Source organism: Leuresthes tenuis, unplaced genomic scaffold (assembly GCF_036924035.1).
Source record: "Leuresthes tenuis unplaced genomic scaffold, fLeuTen1.0.hap1 SCAF_20, whole genome shotgun sequence".
In the NCBI taxonomy this organism is placed as follows: Eukaryota; Metazoa; Chordata; class Actinopteri; order Atheriniformes; family Atherinopsidae; genus Leuresthes; species Leuresthes tenuis.
The window spans coordinates 4464656-4484744 of NW_027325374.1; the positions used below are offsets into that span (position 1 = coordinate 4464656).

Here is a 20089-nt window from a genome sequence, read left to right on the forward strand (position 1 = left end):
ACGCAAACGCAACATCTGTTTCCCCTCACAGTTACAGCGCTGGACTGCTTCCTAAAGAAAGTAGAGCCTGACAATCTGGGCAGACGTGGCAAAGAAAAAAAAAAGGAAAAAAAAGTGAAACAGACCCGTAAATAAAACCCACGATCCATTCCCACTTTTCGGATCATCTGAGATGTTTTTAAATGAGAAAACAAACGCGACTTGTGGTGCAAATGAAACACGTGAATAAATTAAAATAAAAATACTCTTCAAATAAATGTGGACAAGTGGATGCTTGCGGTGTAACTACCTGAAGCTTGGAAGTATAAAGTGACGCGCTGTTTCACACACGTAAAAAGGAGATTTGTAAAGAGGGCCGCAGCCCGCTGGGTAATCACTCGCCATCACTTCCCCTCGGCATTTTTTGTGAATGGAGCTCATTATGCATGCAGCCTCCACGCAGCTCCATTCACAGGCAGCGCTCCCTCCTCTCCCTGCAGGCTGCGTGGATCCCACTCAACTCAGCCAAATGACCACAAACGGTTAACGGATGGATTATAAGATGGATGGATATTTGGACCAGCAAGTGCCTTATACTTTAGCAAATGTACGTATGGATCAGCTTGTTTAATTCACTGCTTTTTGCCTCTTTTGTTTTCTTTCTTTCTGATTGTGCTACCGGGGCTTGATTTTGTCTCCGCGTCGCGTCTGCACGAGTTTTGGCTGAAGCGACGCTAGAAAACTGTTTGTCAACCCGCTTAAAAAGTATCGAAAATCCCCTCCAAGTGAAGCATAGCTTGCGCTGCATTTAAAAGTGTCCGTCGGGGGTTTCTTCTCCTGGTTGTGGACCGTGTCATTGTGTGGCAAATGGTCACTTTCCTCAGACGCAAACAGCAAGTTTGTTTTTCCAAGATTGCCTCAACTGACAAATGTGTTGTTTTTCTGCGGCGCCTGTTGTAGGCTCTCATTTATTGTCCTGTCCAGATTCAAATCATGATAATCGTTGTTTTTATAGGCCAACCTATTTATTTTCTTTGGGGATTAAATGTGTTTAATTACTGGCTGCTGACTCAGTTCATGTGTTTTTCTTACCAGTGGTATGAAATTGCTATGAACTGTTTTGACACTGATTTGCTTTAAATGCCATGCTGGAGTCTGTTCTCCCTTCTCCTCTAACATGTATGGGTTTTGCAGAAGTCGCAAGGAAATGGGCCCCTAAATAGACTGTTGATGGCAGCAAAAAGGAAATTCATGGACACAGAATTACCCCCTCAGGAATCTGAAGGTAAAGAGGTGGAACTTTTTACAATTTAAGAGTGCAGCTACTTTACATGATGCACGTTAACATCACTGTGTATGAACTGATGGCGATTTGTGCAGTGAATGGATGCTCACGCTCTTTTTCTATGTTTCTGCACAGACCTCTTCCAGGATTTAAGCCAACTACAAGAGACATGGCTCACAGAAGGTGAGACTTGCCTGGTTTTCTTGCTTTTCTGTCATGATTTCAATCATGTTTGTTGTGTGTCTGCCAGATAAGATTGGCCAACACAAAAATCTAGAAAATTCAGATTTGATCTATGCTCAAGGCTCCCAGGTTTTCCATCTTTCTTAAAGTCTTACTGACATCCTTTGATCGAAGTGATTTCCCAAAACTGTGAAAAAAAGATGCATTCCCTTGTTTAGCTGAGCCAAAGCTTTCTGAGCAACACATACACTCATAAACCACACAACAACCCCCCCACTACCACCAAAAAAAAAAAAGTGGCCTGAGTGAGCACAGATGGTACATTATTAGCTTTGAGCATATCCTATTTTGGCCATGTTGGCATGTAGCATGCGTGCCAGGCGGGAGCCAACGCAAACAAACTGGCTGTTTTACTTGTGTCACTCAAAGGCACATAGCGATGAAATGAGGCCCAGTCAGAGGCAACTGTCAGCTAGTAGACTTAATAAGTGCTCTGCTGACGTGAGCCTTAATAGAGTAATTATACTGTATGTCAGTAGGGGGGAAACAACACGACCTGTGAGTCATTTTGAGCATTTCTGGTGGTGATCTGGAGCAGAGCCATGGCAGGACAGTGACCCTCGCTGTGCTTCCAGGAGAACCACACCACGAGGTGTGAATTTTGTTGCTTTGATGTCAAGATTTAAAGGGGTTTGCTGCTAATCTTTTACATTGTGAACTACTTAAACCTGACAAGTTCGGTGTAAAGTCTCCATCTGGTTAGTTTTCTCTTTATTTGACTTTATTTGACTTGGTTGAGCGTCACTGCGCTGAGTGATGAACCTGCAAAGTTCCACAGTTCAAAGCTGTTTAAAATTCACGTGCGCTCACCTTAAACCTTAATTGAAAACATGTGTGTGCAATTCATGACAACAGTTACCTTGGAAACCAGTTGTGGACAAATGTGCAACTTAAACAAGAGTGGTTTGAGAATTGGAACCTCTTCAGCTGCATGGTTTTGGGAGGAAAAAATCCCAATCAGGCTAATTTTTTTGGATATTTAACAGTATTTTTTTACTTAGAAACACTACGCATGTTTTTATCTTTTAAAAACAAGTTACATTTGTTGTTGAACTTCTTGAAGTCTTTTGAAGTTTGGGATTTTTAGTAGCACTGGATGTGTAACACAAAACAAGTGTTTTATTGTAATTATTTTTTATTTAAAACATAAGTTACATTAAAAACAGAGTAGTTGGAGACCGTAATAAACAGATACTGCAAAAGAGCTTGAATTACTGTAGTAAGTCGAGTCAGACTTGAGCTATTGTATTTTCAATAAGCACTCAGCCCAGTCTCATAGAAAAACAACAAATCCTGAATATTTTTCATGTGACCTTGCACAAATTTCACACATATTAGCCTGGCTAGCCAGTTAGCCTGGAAAATTATATATATATTTTTGGTGAAATGTTACGACATTAGTGCTTTTAACACAAACCATGATGTTTTCCTAACCATAACCAATTTAATTGTAATGTCTTAGCTTAACCAAGTGAAGCTGTAATTTGGAAAAACAGCAACAAAACAGACAGTTTACATGACACTAAAGATAAATATATATTGGGTTAGTGAAACCAGAACCGGACTAGTAAATATCTGCAAAACTGAACAAAACAGACCCAGATAATGGGGTAGAATAACTCCTGCATGCATATGCTCAACTAGACTCAAATGGACCAGGATGCTGTGCAATTTAGGTTCCGTCTTTTTCTAAACATGTATATTAATTCCCACTAAAGCTGCTGTCATTCAAATATCTTTCTGTTTATTTTGTCAAATGACTAAATGGGTCAGAAAATCAGCCCATTAAGACTATGTTTCAACTTGTGGTCACTTAAAGCATTTCCTGACTGTCGCTCTGCTCTAATAAAATCCTGATTTTTACAACTGCAGCCTCGTCTCTCAGAATCCCCACTCGGGTACCTTACAGGCGACATCTGTGCAGTGACTTCAGCTGTGCTTACATCTACCAGCAAAATGTCTTTTTCAAACATCAGCATCGAACATGCATGTAAATGGCTTTCTGGATGGATTCTGCTCTCGTGCATGTCCACTGGCACAAGGATGTTGGTCCGGTTAAATAGCCCAGACGAGCTGTGAGTGCCACTCAGTCGCTCAGCTTGACAATGAGCTTAGATGTGATGCTGTGACACCTCCAGAGTTAGTTTTTTTCTTGGTCTGTAGCACAAAAATGTGAAAGATATCTCACCTTTTGCTGTGAGACTTGGTTGAAGTGTCTGAAAATCAGTGGCAGAAACTCAGCACACAGCAGGCTTATACTGTGTTTAATTATAAAACCCAATTACATAAAAAAATATATGTACCTTATACTTCCACACCACAGCATTTCACAGGAAAGTATTGTGCTTTTTATTTCACTATTAATTAAAAAAAGAAAAGTCCACCAGTGATTTCTTTTCTCTTGGCTTCTGGAACCCAAAACCGTGAATTTTCACCTCCAGAGATTGAACATGGGCTGAAAGATTAGAGAATCCACTGAAAGCAGATTTGTAGAGAAGGACTCTGTTTTTTCCTCTCACATTAATCATGTGACTAACCCTTTAATTGATCTGCTGTATCAGCATAAAAAATATATAGAGAGTATTTAAACCAGCTCCATGTTATGTGCTATTTTTTACGGTGTTGTATCTCTAAGTAAGGGATCTGAAAACTTCATTCTAGATTATGTTCTCATGAAAAGATAAAGCTGAAATCATCTCTAGCTATGACAGATGCTCATATCACTACAAAACCGCAGAATGTGACCCAGCATTGACTCCGGGTGCTTGTCAGTGTGCTGCGGATCTGCAGTTCTAGAGAAGCATTCACACTCTGTGGAGGCGGCTGTGTCTGCCTGCAGATGTTTGAATGGAACCCACTCTGTGGTCAGCTACTGTTTACGGCAGACAACGTTAGCTTTTTACACCTTTTCTCATGCAGTGTCGAAAACCTGCAAATTCACTTCACACTAGAGTCTCGCGGAGACAAAGACAAGAGCCAATAAAACTGCAACAATGGGTGTCACTTCAAAGTTGGAGCCTATTTGTATTCAGTTTTGGCCGGTATGGATCACACTTAAAGGTTTAGTTCACACAAAATGTGCTTTTTCCACATAGCACCTTTTGGTATTTAGTATTTTTTTAAGATTATAGAGGTCTTATTTATTTGTTTGTTTTGGTGTTTCACCTCCTGGTTGAAGTTTTCATCCCTGTATTTTTGGGTATCAGCTTATAGAAATTAGAAAAATCTGATGCAAGAATCCACAGAAGTCAATTTTAATACCTCCTACCAGAGAAAGAAACATTTTAAAAACCAACTATGGCATGTTCTTCAGATCAGATGAAGCAGAAAGATTTTCTGGAGAGTGCTGTTGAGTCATGTCTCTGTCTAGATTCTTTTAGACAGATTAAATTGTCTTTATTCACTATAATCGGATAAGGAAGCCTTTTAAAGGAGGCATTATGATGTCTTAAACTTACAAATTGTGTGGTGGCTTCTTACTGCATCTGAGAGAGTAATCAAGGCAACAGAAAGCGGGACAGAAAGATGGAAGTGTAACCCTATCAAAGTGTTATTTAACCCTAAGTACTGGCTTGTTTTCAACTTCCCCGGCTAAGACCTCTCCTTTCCTGTTGCATTAATTAAAGACCTTATCATGACTGATTGTAGTTGTGAGGGATTCACCACAGTTGTAAAAGCTGGTTCGCTGGAGGGTTTTTTTCTTTTCTTTTTTTTTTTTTTTTCTTGTCTGCCAAAGAAGAGCGGAAGCCAGAGAGAGACGGAAAGGGTGAAGTTCTGAATGGTGAGAGTTCAGGAGCTTGTCACATCTTGCCTCATTTTGTCCTTTAGGTTTATATGACTTGGGCTGCTTTGCTCCTCCCAGGATCTCCCACTGAGAGGGAAAAAAAAAAGTCATTCAAGGTGGTTGGAAGCATTGGGAAGAACATGCATCTGCGCTCATATAAACACACTTTGCTTCTTGTGCTGACTTGCATCTCAAAGCCCCTGACGAGGTGTTCCTGGAAACAAATCAGATACACATGCAAGAGCACACACACACACACACACACACACACACACAGGAAAGTCTGCAGACACAAACAGACAGCCGAAGTGTGCGATAACGTCTGATGCTCATCATTTCTTCTTTCCAGAGTCTTTATGGGGTCCAGTGTGTTCCGTTTTGGACATGTTGAAACTCGTGGAAATGATTGATTAGTGGGTCTGCAGACCAGCAGCTTTATTTCTGCCCCCTTGAGGGCAACAGACTAAAGAGTTAAAGAAAAAAGAGGGGTAATATTATTTTGGTATAGTAAATCACAGGATGCGGCGTTGTGTAAGAAATCAAAGTCATTTATCAGAACATGCTCCAGAACCGACTCATCCGGCTTCCTCTGCACAGGAAGGAGGAGTGTGACGACAAGAAAGTGGATTTGAATTTCTTATTTCCTCTTTTTGTCCTCTGTCGGAGAGTTTTGGTTTCTGCATTGTGTATCGCTGCATGGAAACCAAAATACTGGACGAGGTGAGAGAGATGAGACTGCTGGGGTCAGATTTTAGTTTTTGGATAAGGTTACAATGAAGGGCTGTGCTGCAGAGTCATGGTGCATTCTGCCAGGCTGTTCCTTTTTCTTTTTAATTTGAATTTACATGAGAGCTCTGTCCTTTAGGAGTGTGTTTTTGTTGCTCGTTTACACCCCTGATTATGTTCTTAATATTCGATGATGGCCATCATTTGTCCCAAGTATGGAAACTCTTAAAAAGCCCCACAAACTTTCAGAGAGTTGCCAGATTAAAAGGCTATTAATTCAATAGAAGGCAAATGAAATACCAGTGCACTTTTAGCTCAGAGGGTGAATTTGACCTCCTCACCTCTAGAGGGGTGTTGGCAGTTCAATGAGTGAGGCTTTCCGAACATGTTTGTGAGACTCAAAGTCCAAAGCTCCGAGAGGATAATCATGAATGGGATTGGATTTAAAAAAAAAGAGAGTGCTACAATAGCGTCTGTCCAGCTCTGCTGCACCTGGGTTTGGCCTCACTGGCTCTGCTTATTCAGTTAGATCCTAGATGAGTTTCATTGTGGGAGAGAGCTTAATCAGGGCCGCTGAAATTGTACACCAGTGCATGTAATTTCACACATGCCAGCTCACAGTATTGATTCATCTATTTTTACAAATTGACGATATATCGTCTCTTTTGACACATTTCACTAAAAATGTAACTGAATGTGTTGTAGGTTAACAAGAACAGTCCTAGTCTACTTCTATTGTTTTATATTTCCCTTCAGTTTGACTGTTTGATTCCAACAATTTAGGGGAAAAAGAGAAGTTGAATCCAGATAGCTGGTTTGTCACCCAGCTTGACAGATTCCCTTACTGGTTTAGCTTGAACAGCCTGTTCAGTCTGTCTGAATTTCCACCGTGGAAACGTGAAGAAAAGTGTTTGGAACAGCCAGAGGTCAAACTTGACCGCTTGTGTATGGATATCCGACTAGTTTCGGTAAACAACGGGGCATTTTGGAACATGAGGTGTTGATGGAAGTGAGAGAGGACTTGTTTGTCTTATTCAGACTGAAGCAACAGCGAGTCACATAAATGGCTCTGCGTTGTTTGTCTGGACTGACAGACAAAAGATGTGGTGTTGCGAAAGGGAGGCAAACATTGGGTAAAAGTACATTTCAAACAAAAACAGATGGAATAAAAGACCAGCGGTCTGTACTACATCTGTATTCAAACAGCTGAAAACCTAAGCTCAGCAAGAGTGTGTTCCATTGGATCATGAAGATTAAGTCAAAGGTTGATTCAGCAAAGAAATGTTAAATGCTACCTGAAGCCAGGACGGCTGGTTAATGTCTGTGATACCGTTCAGAAGCTTCATGTTCTTTTGAATCGATTTGTGGATGACAGAGGCGCTTGTGTGCTGTGAAAATCATGAGGTGAAGGTCACCCGAATGAAGCCCTGTGTGGCTGTGACTCAGATTTCACGAAGGAGAGAAAATAAGATGGACTGAAAGAAAAGGAAGGTCAGATTTAGTGTAAAATAAAGTAATGTTTAAACTGTTTTTTTTTTTTGTTACTGTCATTTCAGCCCAGGTTCCTGACAGTGACGAGCAGTTTGTTCCTGATTTCCATTCTGAGAACTGTAAGTACATTCATTTTCTCTGTCTTTAAATGTAACGCACTGCTGTCCCTGAGGTGCAAAACAGGACGACAGTGGATGAACTTAACCAAAAAAGCACGATATTTCTGAGCACAACATGATGAAATGGGAAAACATCAACATTTCTGATGGTATTTCAGAAAAAAATACCATTATTTAAAGGAACGTTGTCTGTGTGGTGTTGTGTTTCGCACCTCAGGGCCATGCTGCGCGTCTTTTCAATCACAAAGAGAACAGCATTGTAAGCTGGACTGAATAATAAATGTATTTCTTCATTACTACCTCAGCTGAGGTTAAGTCGAGCACGGCCTGCACAACAGTGTATGGTTACAGGAAAATACTGCAGACCTCTCATCGCTCAGGCTTTCTTCTTCTATGAAATAGTCTGAGTATCTGTGCACACAGTATGGCTGGTCTCTGTGTCAACGCAGCTTCACATGGTGCTGCAGTGATTGTCAGGTGATCTCGCCCGCATTAAGGTGTCTGTGGTGGAGAAAAGCTGTAGAGTCGGACTGTTTCAGGCAACTGAAAAGCTCCATTTGTGTCCCAGCATGGCTCTCTTTGTTATTACATATGGCTTTGCAGACATATCTTTACTTGCATTTTTCTTCCAGCTGAGGGAAGTCTCAGTAATATGTGGAACATCTTTAGGTGTTGGCTACTGTTACTTTTATTGTTTCCATTGATGATCCTTTTAGTTCTGCCCTGCTACGGAAAAGACTTCAGTCATATTGGACAAAAAGCTGCGCTGTGGTAGAATGAAATTAAGTGTTAAATATAGGACTGTCCAGTGCTGCTACTGTCTGTGATTTTCACTTAGGCTTCCTTTTTATTATGAAACATTATGTGATTATTCCATTTTCAGTTCCAACATTCTGTGCCGATCTGTCTTGGTTGAATACCCATAATCCTTCACTGTGCACAGGGTGAGAGCAGTGCAGGAAGATGCATATCTGCTGCTGCTAACCTCACTTTACAAACTGATGCGCCAAAAAATCAGTTTCTTGTGACGATACCATGGCAGCAGTCAGAGTTTTTCATATTTACTCACTCAGATATTGGTCTTTGTCACCTACAAAAGGTGCATTCCCACTGTAGGAACCTTTTGCAGTTCCTAGAACCTTTTCAGGAATTGGGACGTTTTTCGCGCATTCGGACATACAGGAACTAGGGACCAAGACCCTCAGTTCCTAGAAGCATTTTAGCTCCTTCTCCGAGGTCTTTTCTGGGTTCCACAGGAACATGACGTAGGTGTTTGGTGGCTGTAGCTCCGCCCCTTGTCTGAAATGTTTACTCATACGACACGAACACAACCGGCGCCTGTTTAATAAGTTAAACTCGGACGTCGTCTCCTTTGTCTGCGGCGCTCTGCTCTCCTTCTTTCCTCCATGAAACGAAGAAGTATCGCCCGCTGCTGGATTCTTCGTCTCCTGACTCTCGCTGTGCGCTCTTCCAGCCTCCATCTTAGACGCCTGATGTGATCGTCCATGATTAATATCACCGCCATGCAGACCGTGAACACGGTGGCCTCCTCGCTCTCCATGTTAGCTTCTTGGTGGTGTTGTTTTCTTCTCTCCTTACTTTTCGCAGGTTTTGTTTTGTTGTTGAATGTGGCGCTAAAGTAACACGTCTGTCGCAGACGGCTGCGTCACATCAGTCCCTGTCAAGGTCCCCGACTCATGTGTGAATGCAACAGTTCCCCTGAAGAAGGGCAGTTCTTAGAACTAAATTCGAGGTGGACAGTTCTTAGAACGTCTCTGTCCGAATGCGGCTAAAGCTGTGCATCTACAGCCTAAACAGTGGTTGGCATTATTCCAGTGGGTTTCTCGTGTAGGTTCAAAAGTACGAATGTCATGAGAAAAAGAATAAAAGCTGCGGACAAATTTGGGCTCTGAAGTCAGCAGAGGCTTTGGTGGGGATACTGTAACTTGCTGATGTTACAGTCGTCTCATTGACAGGCAAAACTAGGCAGAAACAGAAGCCCTAATGACCCAGTGATCACAGAGGGAATTTGGATGCAGTCATTATGTGCTGCCGTCATTAATTTGCATGCGTTTGAAAAGCTGAATAGGTACAGCCCAGGAAACCAGTACAAAATTATTCAGGGCCCAGGTACAAAGATGGTCTTTTGTGCACATCGGAAGGTGTAAAATAGAAAACCAAATTCCTGGGCTGCACAAGTGAGCTGCTATTTGAGTTTCCCTTTCTTGTTGTCGGTCTTAACAATGGCGTTTCAGGATCTGGGTGGGAGTACATGTTGCTATACAAACTTTTTTTTTTTTTTTCTATTCAGCACATTGCAGGCCTCTACCTCTCTAGCAATGCCAATGAAATGGTTAGCAACCCAAAGAAAACTTCAAGGAAAATCTCATCCCCACAGTAAAACTGGTGGTTTCGGGTGCCACTTCCTCCACTTCAAACCCTGCCTTGTGATGTGCAAACATCATGTGATTTAAACCATTCCAAGTCACAAATGGTCAGCCCATCGATGACACATGCCCTGTTCAACATTGTGGCTGTCTGTTGCCCAACAAAGCGGTGGAGGAAGTCCAGATGAACCTTAGGGCAAGCAAAGGTCATGTCTACTTAACCCGCTGGCCTGACACCCAATCAGCTGTCAGGCCTTTGCTAACGGCTGACCTGGGTATGATTTGCAGGGTCAGGGAGGCTTCAGTTTGATGGGCAGCTCACTTTTACATGGCAGAGACGCTACTGCTTTGACAGATAGTGTCCCCGCCGATCAGTCAATACCAGAAGAATGCAGTCAGAGCATCTCTATTCAGCTTTGACGGATGCAGCTGACAAGCGGCTATAAATATATTCGTCTTTTTGTTTGTTCTAGATCCTGTCTGTGTCTCATCTGTTCCCACACTGAAGTGAAAGGTATTCTCACTGTCTGGTGAACATTTAAAAACAAGTGACTCGCCTGTTTTGGAAAATCTAAAACATTTGAAAGACAAAAAAAGGGGAAACCATAAAGCAAAGCTTTAATCCCAGGTGACGGAAGTATAATTGAGGCTTATGCTGAAAGCTCCGCCCTGGTAAAATTAAACATTGTTGTTTACTGAGTCAAGTTGTTACCTGCAGGGGTGTGGTGGTGTTAATGGAGAGAGGAAAAATGGAAAGAGGGAGCCAGTGAAAGAGGGGGGGGGGAGAAGAGGCAAAACACATGTTGGAATGCTAGATTAGACAAGAGGAGGGGTCAAAGAGGGGATTGTGCAATACCTGCACATCTGGTAAATCTATCTCATCTGGTCGACTCTCCTTCAGTTCATGTCTAACAAGTGTGCTCTGTCTGCAGAGTGAAGGTTATGCAAACATGCAAACTTTTATGTACTTGCTGACCCGCGTGTGTGTCTTTTGTTTATGGGTAATTGAGCCATTGGTGATAAGTGCACACCATATTTTTTCCATTGACATAATTCGATTAACTTTTAAGTATTTAAAGAAGGATGTGATCTTAATCTCATCAAGAAGGGAAAAGGGTTAATGTTTGTTTTTGCGTGCTGACGGCACCTTAAGGGGTAATCCTCGCCTGACTCTCGGCTGTCGGGCAGATTCCTTTGTCTGTTTACCGCCTGTGGGGAAGCAACACATGGAGGTGTCTGTCAAATTTATTGTGCACGTACTTAATTAAAATAGTTTGGGCATGTCTCTACTTTGCTTTTTGTGTCAAAGGCCCTAAAACGCCACAGTTGGAGCATTGAAGGCTTTGCCTGTGCTGAGAGCTTGTTCTTCTTTGTCCAAGTATGTTGTTTACACTTGGAGCAGCTCGAGAGATGTGACCCATTCATAAATTTTCTTCCCTGTGTGCGTAAAAGGAAGTGTGCCTCCCCACCCCCCACCCCTCCTCTCTTGCTTTCTCCCTCTTGGTCCCTCTGCAGCTCTCTCCTTCAGTCTTCATTCATAAAAAAGCCCTACAGTACTACATCAGTACTTCTGCACTTCAAGTGGATACTCCAAACCCCTCCCTCCCTTCCTGTGTCTGTACAAACTAAGTAAAATTTAAAAATGTGGACCCCTCGCCTCCCCCTTTCCCTTTTCTCTCTACCTCTTTCTGCACACAAACACTCACATATTGAGCGTTCCAAGATGTGAACTAATCCAGTGATTTTAGAGTTGTGTGGGACGATTGTTTAGCTTTGTGCCTTGCTGTAATTATATAGGAAGTTGTGGCTATAGATTGCCGTTGCATTGCTCCTCAGCAAGCTCAGCAAGCTTGGTAAAATAGAGATGCCACGAGAGCAGAGGAAGTGGAACCGAAACACTTCAAAATCTGCCTAATCTTAAGATTTTCATTTGCACCTGCTTTCATCTGTGCACCTTTGATCATTCAGTAAACTTATAAAATCCATATAGATTCTGATAACATGAGAGAAACATCAAATTATTAGAAATTTGACCGAAACAAGATTTTTAGGATGTGTCTAAACATGTGACTTCAACTGAAATCATGCTCAACCGAATTTCTACCGAATCAAATGAACACACCCAGAGTTGGGAGTTGAATTATTCCTGCTGCATTTGTATGACCAACAGTACTGTACAAAAGTCTTCCCTCATTTCTTAATATATTCTTCCAAGACTTTCTGAAGGTCTTTTTAGTATGTTAAGCCACTTAACACTATTTATCATTAGTATTTTTTCTAAATCAAAGGACAAGTGGCATTGTGCTTTACAGACAATTTTTGAAAGAATAGATTTTAAACTGAATCTTTAGATAATTTGTTATTAGCAGCCTGTCGCAAAGGTATTGCTTCCATTACAAAAAATACCAAAGATAACACAGTTTGACTGACAGAAAATAGGATTTCTGCAGCAACAAGGTGATTCCCAGAGAGCTATTAGCTGAAAACTTGGCATATCTCAGCATGGTGTGCAGTGTGTCCTTAAAACATTTGAGGAAACTGGACAAGTGGAGGACAAAAGAAGAAGTGTCAGGCCTAAAAAAAACTATCTACAGCAGATGAACAGGATCTGAAAGTGATGTCCTTAAGAAAGAGGAAAAAATCCAGCAAAGACCTGACAGGACCTGAGAGATGCATCTGGACCTTCAGCTGATCCATCTACTGTTGGCCCAAGCCTCATCAGAAATGGTCTCCATGGAAGGGTGGCTGTCAAGAAGCCGTTCTTAAGGAAGGGAAACAGGGAGAAAAGGCTGAGCTATGCCAAATGACACAAGAAGTGGACTGAAAATCAGTGGCAACAAGTCTTATGGAGGGATGAATCCTCCCCAGAGCCCGGACCTCAACATTATTGAAGCAGTGTGGGATCATCTGACAGAGAACGGAACAAAAGGCAGCCCACATCCAAAGAAGAGCTTTGGGATGTCCTTCAAGAAGCCTGGAGAACTATTCCTGAAGACTCCTTAAAGAAATGACAGAAAGCTGGTCTCAGAGGGTTCAGGCTGTGTTGGAGAATAAAGGAGCTCAGACCAGATATTCACTTTAAAGCTTCTAAGCATGTTTCCCAGATCCTGCTACAGACTCACCATGCAAAGTGGTACCAGTTTGCTAACAGCTTAACTGTTTGTTATTTTGGTCTATGGCACAGATCAACTATAGATGGACCTAAATGCTTTAAGAGAGCATATCACCACCAATTGTTGCAGTATTGGGCATGTTTCGGTCAATAAATTGATTTTCCTCCCATGCTTGTATACTGGGAAGAGCACATTAGTCCAATGAAATGTGCTAGTCGAGCTATAAGTGTAGCTGGCCTGTGACATGCAGCTGTTACTCTAAATCTCCCTGTAAATCTTCACTTTTGATGCCTCGTAACATTTGGTTAAGACAATGGTTAAGATATTTATCACAGTTGGAAAAGTCCAATGTAACATTATCAGATTACTGTTTTTGTGGCCAAGAATTGAAACGTCCCAGTTACAAGTTTTAATTCTCTATCTGACAAATAAAAACAACAAACAAAGAGTAAATTTGCAATTTTTGCCTTTAAAGATCCCTAAATTCTAAAAGTGCCATTTTCCGATTACCAAGAAAGCAGGAAGGAAAGACTGAAAGGTTCCAGTAACCCAACACTAACCAAATCCTCCCAGCAGTTTGTGTCTCTTTGGCTCTGCGTGTTCTGCTTTGTCATGAATTCACAGCCTTCCCCTTGTTTGGGTTGTTTTTCTGGATCAGAACTGGTCCAATCAGGCCCTTTTTTGGAACTTGTAGCGATGGGTGAATCGAGCCCCTCCTTCCATCTCCACCCCTGACTCCCTCTTCTCCCCAAAAGAGAAACATGCAGCCCTGTGTTCTCCACTTTCCAAAATACAGCTGCTATGCAACAAAGTGTGCAAAAACATCCAGGTGCCTGCCAGATATGCACAGATGCCGCTCGTTTGCTGGCTCCAGGGAAGCGAGGCTTCTTCAATGGCTGTTTTGTTGCTGCATTTTGGTTTTGTTTGGAACTAAAATGGTTGATTTCTCTCATGTGAACAGATGATTTCTTTTGACTACCTCTTATCCACTTACATGTGCACACACACAAACACAAATGGCACGACGCACACACACATACTCTCAGCCCTGCAGTTTTATGAATGGGCTGGTTGTGAAAGACTGGCTGAAGCAGCACGTTGAGTTAAAGGGAGTAAACCTTCATTGAAGACTTTGACATGAGTCATTTTACCTCAAACAACATCTATTTGAAGTGTAGGCTTATTTTTCTGCTCGTCAGTCACTGACTTTGATCAAGACATTTAACGTAATGCCACATTTCAACGAATTAGGATACTTTAAATGTTCTTGTTTTACTTGGTGAGCCTGTTGACTTATATTTGGTTACCCCAAATATTCTTAGCTGAGTCTCTGCCGAGGTCTTAAAGAAGACACAACAATTGCACAACAGTTCCTGTAGTTTACAGCATTATTTACTTGTCTTTTAGTGAGTCATATCCACTGAAAATAACTTGGCCAGGCTTGTAGTCGTTTTACAGCTTCCAGTGGGGAAGTAATGGCCAAACTTCTCGGTGTTGATTCAGAACAGCCCTGTCAAAGCCAGAGGGGGCCACAGGGATTTGAGTCGGGCAGCGCAGCTTTGTGAATGGACGGCAGTGTGTGTTTTAGTACAGGAGAGTGAGTGGAGGTTTTTGTGTAGAGAAAAGAGAGCTTGTGTATGGGGGTGCATCCGTGCGATGTTCATACACATGCCTGTGCCTTTCTGAGTCTGTGCTGATGTGTTTACTCGGACAGCTCTCCTTTCTGCCGCTGGAATGTTTTCTCCAGTACAAACCAAAGAGCGGAGCAGATGCTGTAAAAGAGAAAGGGCAAGGCCATAGAAATAACAGTTGCTGATTCTAAAGTGATCGCTGATAGCAGAAAAACTGGCAGCAGGCTGGTCGCACACATGGGAGCGTTGTAATTCAGTTTGGACATCTTGCTTGAAAAAACTTTATTACAATGCCTTTTGTCTGCCTCTCAGCAAGTTTTCATAAATACTAGAAGGTCAAGCATTTCAAGACGGTTTTACAAACTGCACAAGGTTTAGCCAAAAAGAGCTGAGGGATCCTACACTGCAATGAAACTCTGCAGCCTGTAATACAGTAGCTCATCAAATATTGTTGTCATGGCTTGATCAGTTTGTTGGTGTCAGAGGTACAGTTCTGACTTGGTTCAAGTCATGCTTTACATTAGGCTACACTCATGGGGAATGCTCATCTTCTGCAGCCCCTTTCACATGTGGGGTGCCTCAAGGGTCCATTTTGGGTCCTTTATTTCTCTTTGCCTTTCAGGTCTGCTTTTAGTTATCAGGGTTCCATCAAGCCCTTATTTCAGCTGAGGGGAAAAAAAGCTGTTAATATAAGACGTTATATACTGACAATGGAGAGAAAGACCTTACCTAAGTTTGGCCGTTTGTTGGCTTGGTTTATTAGAGCCCTTAGATGTTCCAAGATCCAGATTAAATATGGCAGATATAGAGCTGTTGTAGTGGGTACCTCCAATCTGTGGAACAGTTTACCTCTCCATATACAAACTGCCCAGACTTTAAGGTGGAACATGGCTCTACGCTCTCTCCAATGGTGCCTTGCAAATGCACATCTAGATGTTATAGCATTTTGCTGTCACTTGGGGGCAGTCTCTAAGGTTTTGGGCTGCTCTTGGCTGTGTTAGCGCAGGTCTTGCTTTAGCATTGCTCAGTGGAAATGACAATTAATTTTACTCTATCACAAAGCAGTTGTTGTCAGCCCTTCCGGGCTCAAGCTAACTTTCAACCAATCCCTTTTTGAGCAATGCACAGCGGCATCACTTGAGCTGGTGCGTTATTAGGTTTTTGGAGGACCGCTGTGTCCGCTGTGTTGAAAAATGGCTCCATGAAGGTATAAAATGGCCCTTATACATATTCAAATTGCTTCGAAAGACTCAGCCATATAGATATATTTGTGTTCGGTTGAGCTCCTGATTTAATTATTTACTTATTTGTAAATAAATTTGAGCCTGACCCTGATTAGGGTGGTGTTACTGTCAGCTTTGGCACCACCTAGACCCTGATGTAAGTTCCAGTCGTAGGCTTTTTTTCTCCACTTTTCAGTGTTGTAACTCCAAGCTTTTTGGTTTCAAAGTATATATTTTCCTTCTCTGAATGTTCCTTCTTTCCACCGATGCTACAATCTTTACAGCAAAATGTCATCATTATTTACAAAAATGAAGAGATGTATCTTATTTCAAAGCATCTGCTGTATCTTATTCAAGAGGTCAGTCCAGCACACCCATATCAACACACTGAACAAATACTGGATGTGAGTGGAGGACTGTAGGGGTGAATGTGTAGTAACCTGCTGACAGAAGGTGTGTAGAGTGAGATGAGAGCCAGCGTACGGTCATATCGATCCTCGCTGATTCAGGAGAGGAGTAGGAGGAGATGGAGAGGGTTGATAGATGACTTGATAAAGATAAAGCGCATATAAATCAGCTTAAAAGCAGATAGAGGAAAGAGAAGGGTAAGAACGGGTCAAAGGTGCGGCGAAGAATTACGGTCGAGATCCCCATCGAGAACCTGAGAGAGGGTGAAAACGGAAGGTGGGGGTTGGGAGAAGCACAGGGAAAGCTGTGGATGTGGTGTGTACGCGGATCATTTAAAACAAGGTGTCCTGCCTTTTCTGCTTTATCTCCTTTTGATAAGGCAGATTTCACCTCAAGACGCCTGAACAAATCACAAAGAGAGGCGTACTTTCCCACAAACGCATGAAGGGCAGCCCATACTCTGCTCATCGTATAATTTCTGTAACAGTGTGGGCGCCGATCGATCTTTACATTAAACATTAAGAGAGGACAGCTATATTGGGGGCTGAGGGATTGACAGTGAGGAGTCAATATTTTCCCAGATTGATTACATCCAGCCCTCGCCTGTGACGGGATGTCCCTCTCGCTGCACATGTACAGAGGCGGGGATGTATTGTATCAAGTCCACCAAGCAGCAATGGGGCTGTGAGATTTATAACTGGTCAATGGCCATTTATAAAAAAGCTAACACTGCACAACTGGGAGTGAAGTGGACAATGGGGAAAACATGAGCTGTCGGAACATATACTGATATACTGGTTGAATTCTGATCTCTGGAAACTCCCGAAGGAGGTAGAAATATTAATTTGATTTGTCTTGTCCTCGTAGTCGGTATCCAATGTTCTGCTTAATCACATCCTTTCATCCACATAGAAATAATTTACTTTAAACTAGATTTAAACAAAAACTGAATGATATCAAGTTGATCTGGTGTTGGCAAGGAATGATTCTGAGATTAACCAGAACATTCTCATCGCTTAAACGTGTACTGAGAAAAGGGAAATGAAACTGGGTTTGCAAAGTTAACAGGAGCAACACCCTTTCCCATGATTGGTGTGTTTCACGTCTGCATCCTGTTGGCCAACTCAACGTGATGTACCAAAGATGTTTTAACCGCTAACAAAAGCTAAAAAAAAAAAAAAAAAAAGGCAGTTGTGAGAGGAGCCTCGGGGCTCTCCAGCCCTGTCATCGGTTTCGCTGTAACCTGTGTACCCTCCATCAGTCTCGCTAGGCTTGTTTGGCAGGTATCTGACAACCATTCTTTAAATATTCAAGGAGCCTGAACCATTATCAGATGAGAAAGGACAATCTGTAAATCAGATAGAGCAGACACTAATGGATCCAACACTCCCGAGCTCCCAGAGCAGACAGATCCTGAAGACACTCTCGAGCCTGTTGGCTCCCAGAGATGAGGATGGGTTGGTTAGTGCAGGCCAGGCTGCTCGTGTCTCTCCTCGTTTCTCTGATTGTGCAGTGACCTGAGAGGCATGCACACATGTCCAGCACTATACGTCTCTATAGCAATCCTCTATGTAAAATGCAGTTCATCCACATTTGGCCAAAATAAAGTTTCATATTTTACCCTTTTGAAATATTGCTGTCATAAAGTACCACGTCCAAATAAGTTAAAATCAGCTGTTGATGGTTTGTGATGATTGAGGTGTCTGCTGCTGGTTATTTAGAGGATCTCATGTATCAGTCACACAGTGGAGACTAACACTGATCACTGAAAAACATTTAGAGTGCGTTGTGTTGATCTCCCACCATTTTACTGTGACTGTGCAGATTTGATGTATAATTCACATGATCAGTGGACATCTCTTGCAGTACTGGGTCTTCAATAATCATGCCTGTGTAGAAAATGTTATGGATTCAGCTGTTGATAATCCCACGTATTCCAGCTCAGAAACACCCAAAAATAACCATACATACATGGTGACATTTTTTCCTGGAATAAATGGCCACGAGAGCAAAGAAAATAAACTTTACTGAAATGGAGATCAAGCTGCTTCTTGCTCTGCACAATAGGCTTAATATGAATGAAAACAAAGACATTTAGAGCACTCTCAGAAAGTACAGATGATAAATATTATGCAGCTGTGCACTCATACAACACACTGTGTAAAAACGGGATTCCCAAAAGACAAAAAAGGGATCAAAAAACAGTCGGAGCACAACAGAACTTCCACCGTTGGACTGGAGAAACGCTGGAGATGCATCTCTTTTGTTGTTTATGCATTATGGGCACAGGGAAATGATGGCATTCAACACAGATGGCATAATTTAGCTCTGTGATGGTGGGGAAACGTACGATCTGTTTCCTGTCTCATGCTAGAAGGTGCAGATTGGTGGATATGAACCGAAATGGAAAAACAAACAGACACTTACTGCTATGTATTTAAAAGAGTAAGATTCAGGTAAAAGTATAAGCCCTAATGTTTCATACAGTCTTGATGAATCAACATTCTCCTTTAAGTTCACACATGGAGATCGGTCCCATAAAGAAAGGGAGGGAAATTCTCACTATTTAAGTTTATGATGCTCTTTTGTGAATTTCATTTCATTGTTGACATTCAAATATGTTATGTCAGCTTTATTGTGTGGCTTCTATAAGTCATTCATCGTGAAAAATAGGTATGAAAAGGTTAAATGGAGGTTAACATACAGTTTTGAAAGTCAAATTCCTCTAAATCCTGCTGTTGCTTTTCTCTATTATGCCTCCCCACAATGGAGTTATGTATTCAGCTGAACAAATAACGTCATTTGCAGGCTGCGTGAATCAATAACCTCCTTTTTAACCTTTAAAGCCTTTGTTGCATAATTGGCATCTTGTTGTTATTGATCCGTCACCACAGAGGGAATCAGTTGGCAAGAGAGGGACAACCAGATGTAGCCCATATTTCCAGCATGCTTTTAGTGTGTCTCTGCATCATGCTGAGCCACGTGCCACTGCACATGCACGACACATATCATGTGAGATAAGAACCAGATAACCCTGAGAGGCTCCTGCGAGAGTGCGACTTGAATCTTATTTGTATAATTGGACCCATTGAGTGCGTATTTACGTGACGCTCACATGTCCTGTGCTTTAACAAGTTCCCGTCACCCTGTTTGACACTAGGGCTGATTTCCAAAGAGTTATTATGAGTGAGGCTGTCGTGTGCTGCAGACTTCCAGAGGCTTAAGACTTGGCCAAGCTGCATATAAACATCCAGTGTAAGACTCTCCAGATGCACTCCTGTCTTCAGACTGGATTTCCCTACACTAAGGCCTTTAATGGTAGGAAATAATCTGTCCAAAATTAAATGGAAGAGTTCACATCGAGGTCTTGTCAACTGCACGAAACGGCTTGTTCACTTGTGATATTAAAACGTTTTGACGGATACAGCACGTGAAAGTTTAATCCCTTCTTTCTGCCTCCCTCAATTTGGATAAAAGTCTATTTTTGTGCACTTACGTTGTGGTTTTTATTTCCCATTGTAATCCAATAGTGTTTCCCAATATTTTCACACCACCTCCGTACGGCTCAACCGAGGGGCCCTTTGTGTAGAGAAGAGTCTGTGTGTGTCTGAGGGGGTGTCATCCATGTGATTGTTTGTGGTAGGTGTCTGTTGAATGGGAACCCTCCCAATGTAATGATCCCTCTACTTCCTAAAGCACT

General features: G+C 42.0%; 1 protein-coding gene across 2 annotated transcripts in view; it reads left to right on the top strand.

The window, feature by feature from the left end:
• The first annotated feature begins 369 nt into the window (after positions 1–369).
• Positions 370–20089, top strand: part of etv4 (ETS variant transcription factor 4) — a 31872-nt gene continuing 12152 nt past the window's right edge. Inside the window, exons 1-4 of one of the 2 annotated variants that reach the window (XM_072373763.1) lie at positions 370–586; positions 1174–1264; positions 1400–1447; positions 7574–7627. In XM_072373763.1, coding sequence (XP_072229864.1) covers positions 530–586; positions 1174–1264; positions 1400–1447; positions 7574–7627 — 250 coding nt within the window. In that variant the 5' untranslated portion in view covers positions 370–529. The remainder of the gene's footprint in view (positions 587–1173; positions 1265–1399; positions 1448–7573; positions 7628–20089) is intronic. The other variant, XM_072373762.1, reaches the window with a different exon arrangement.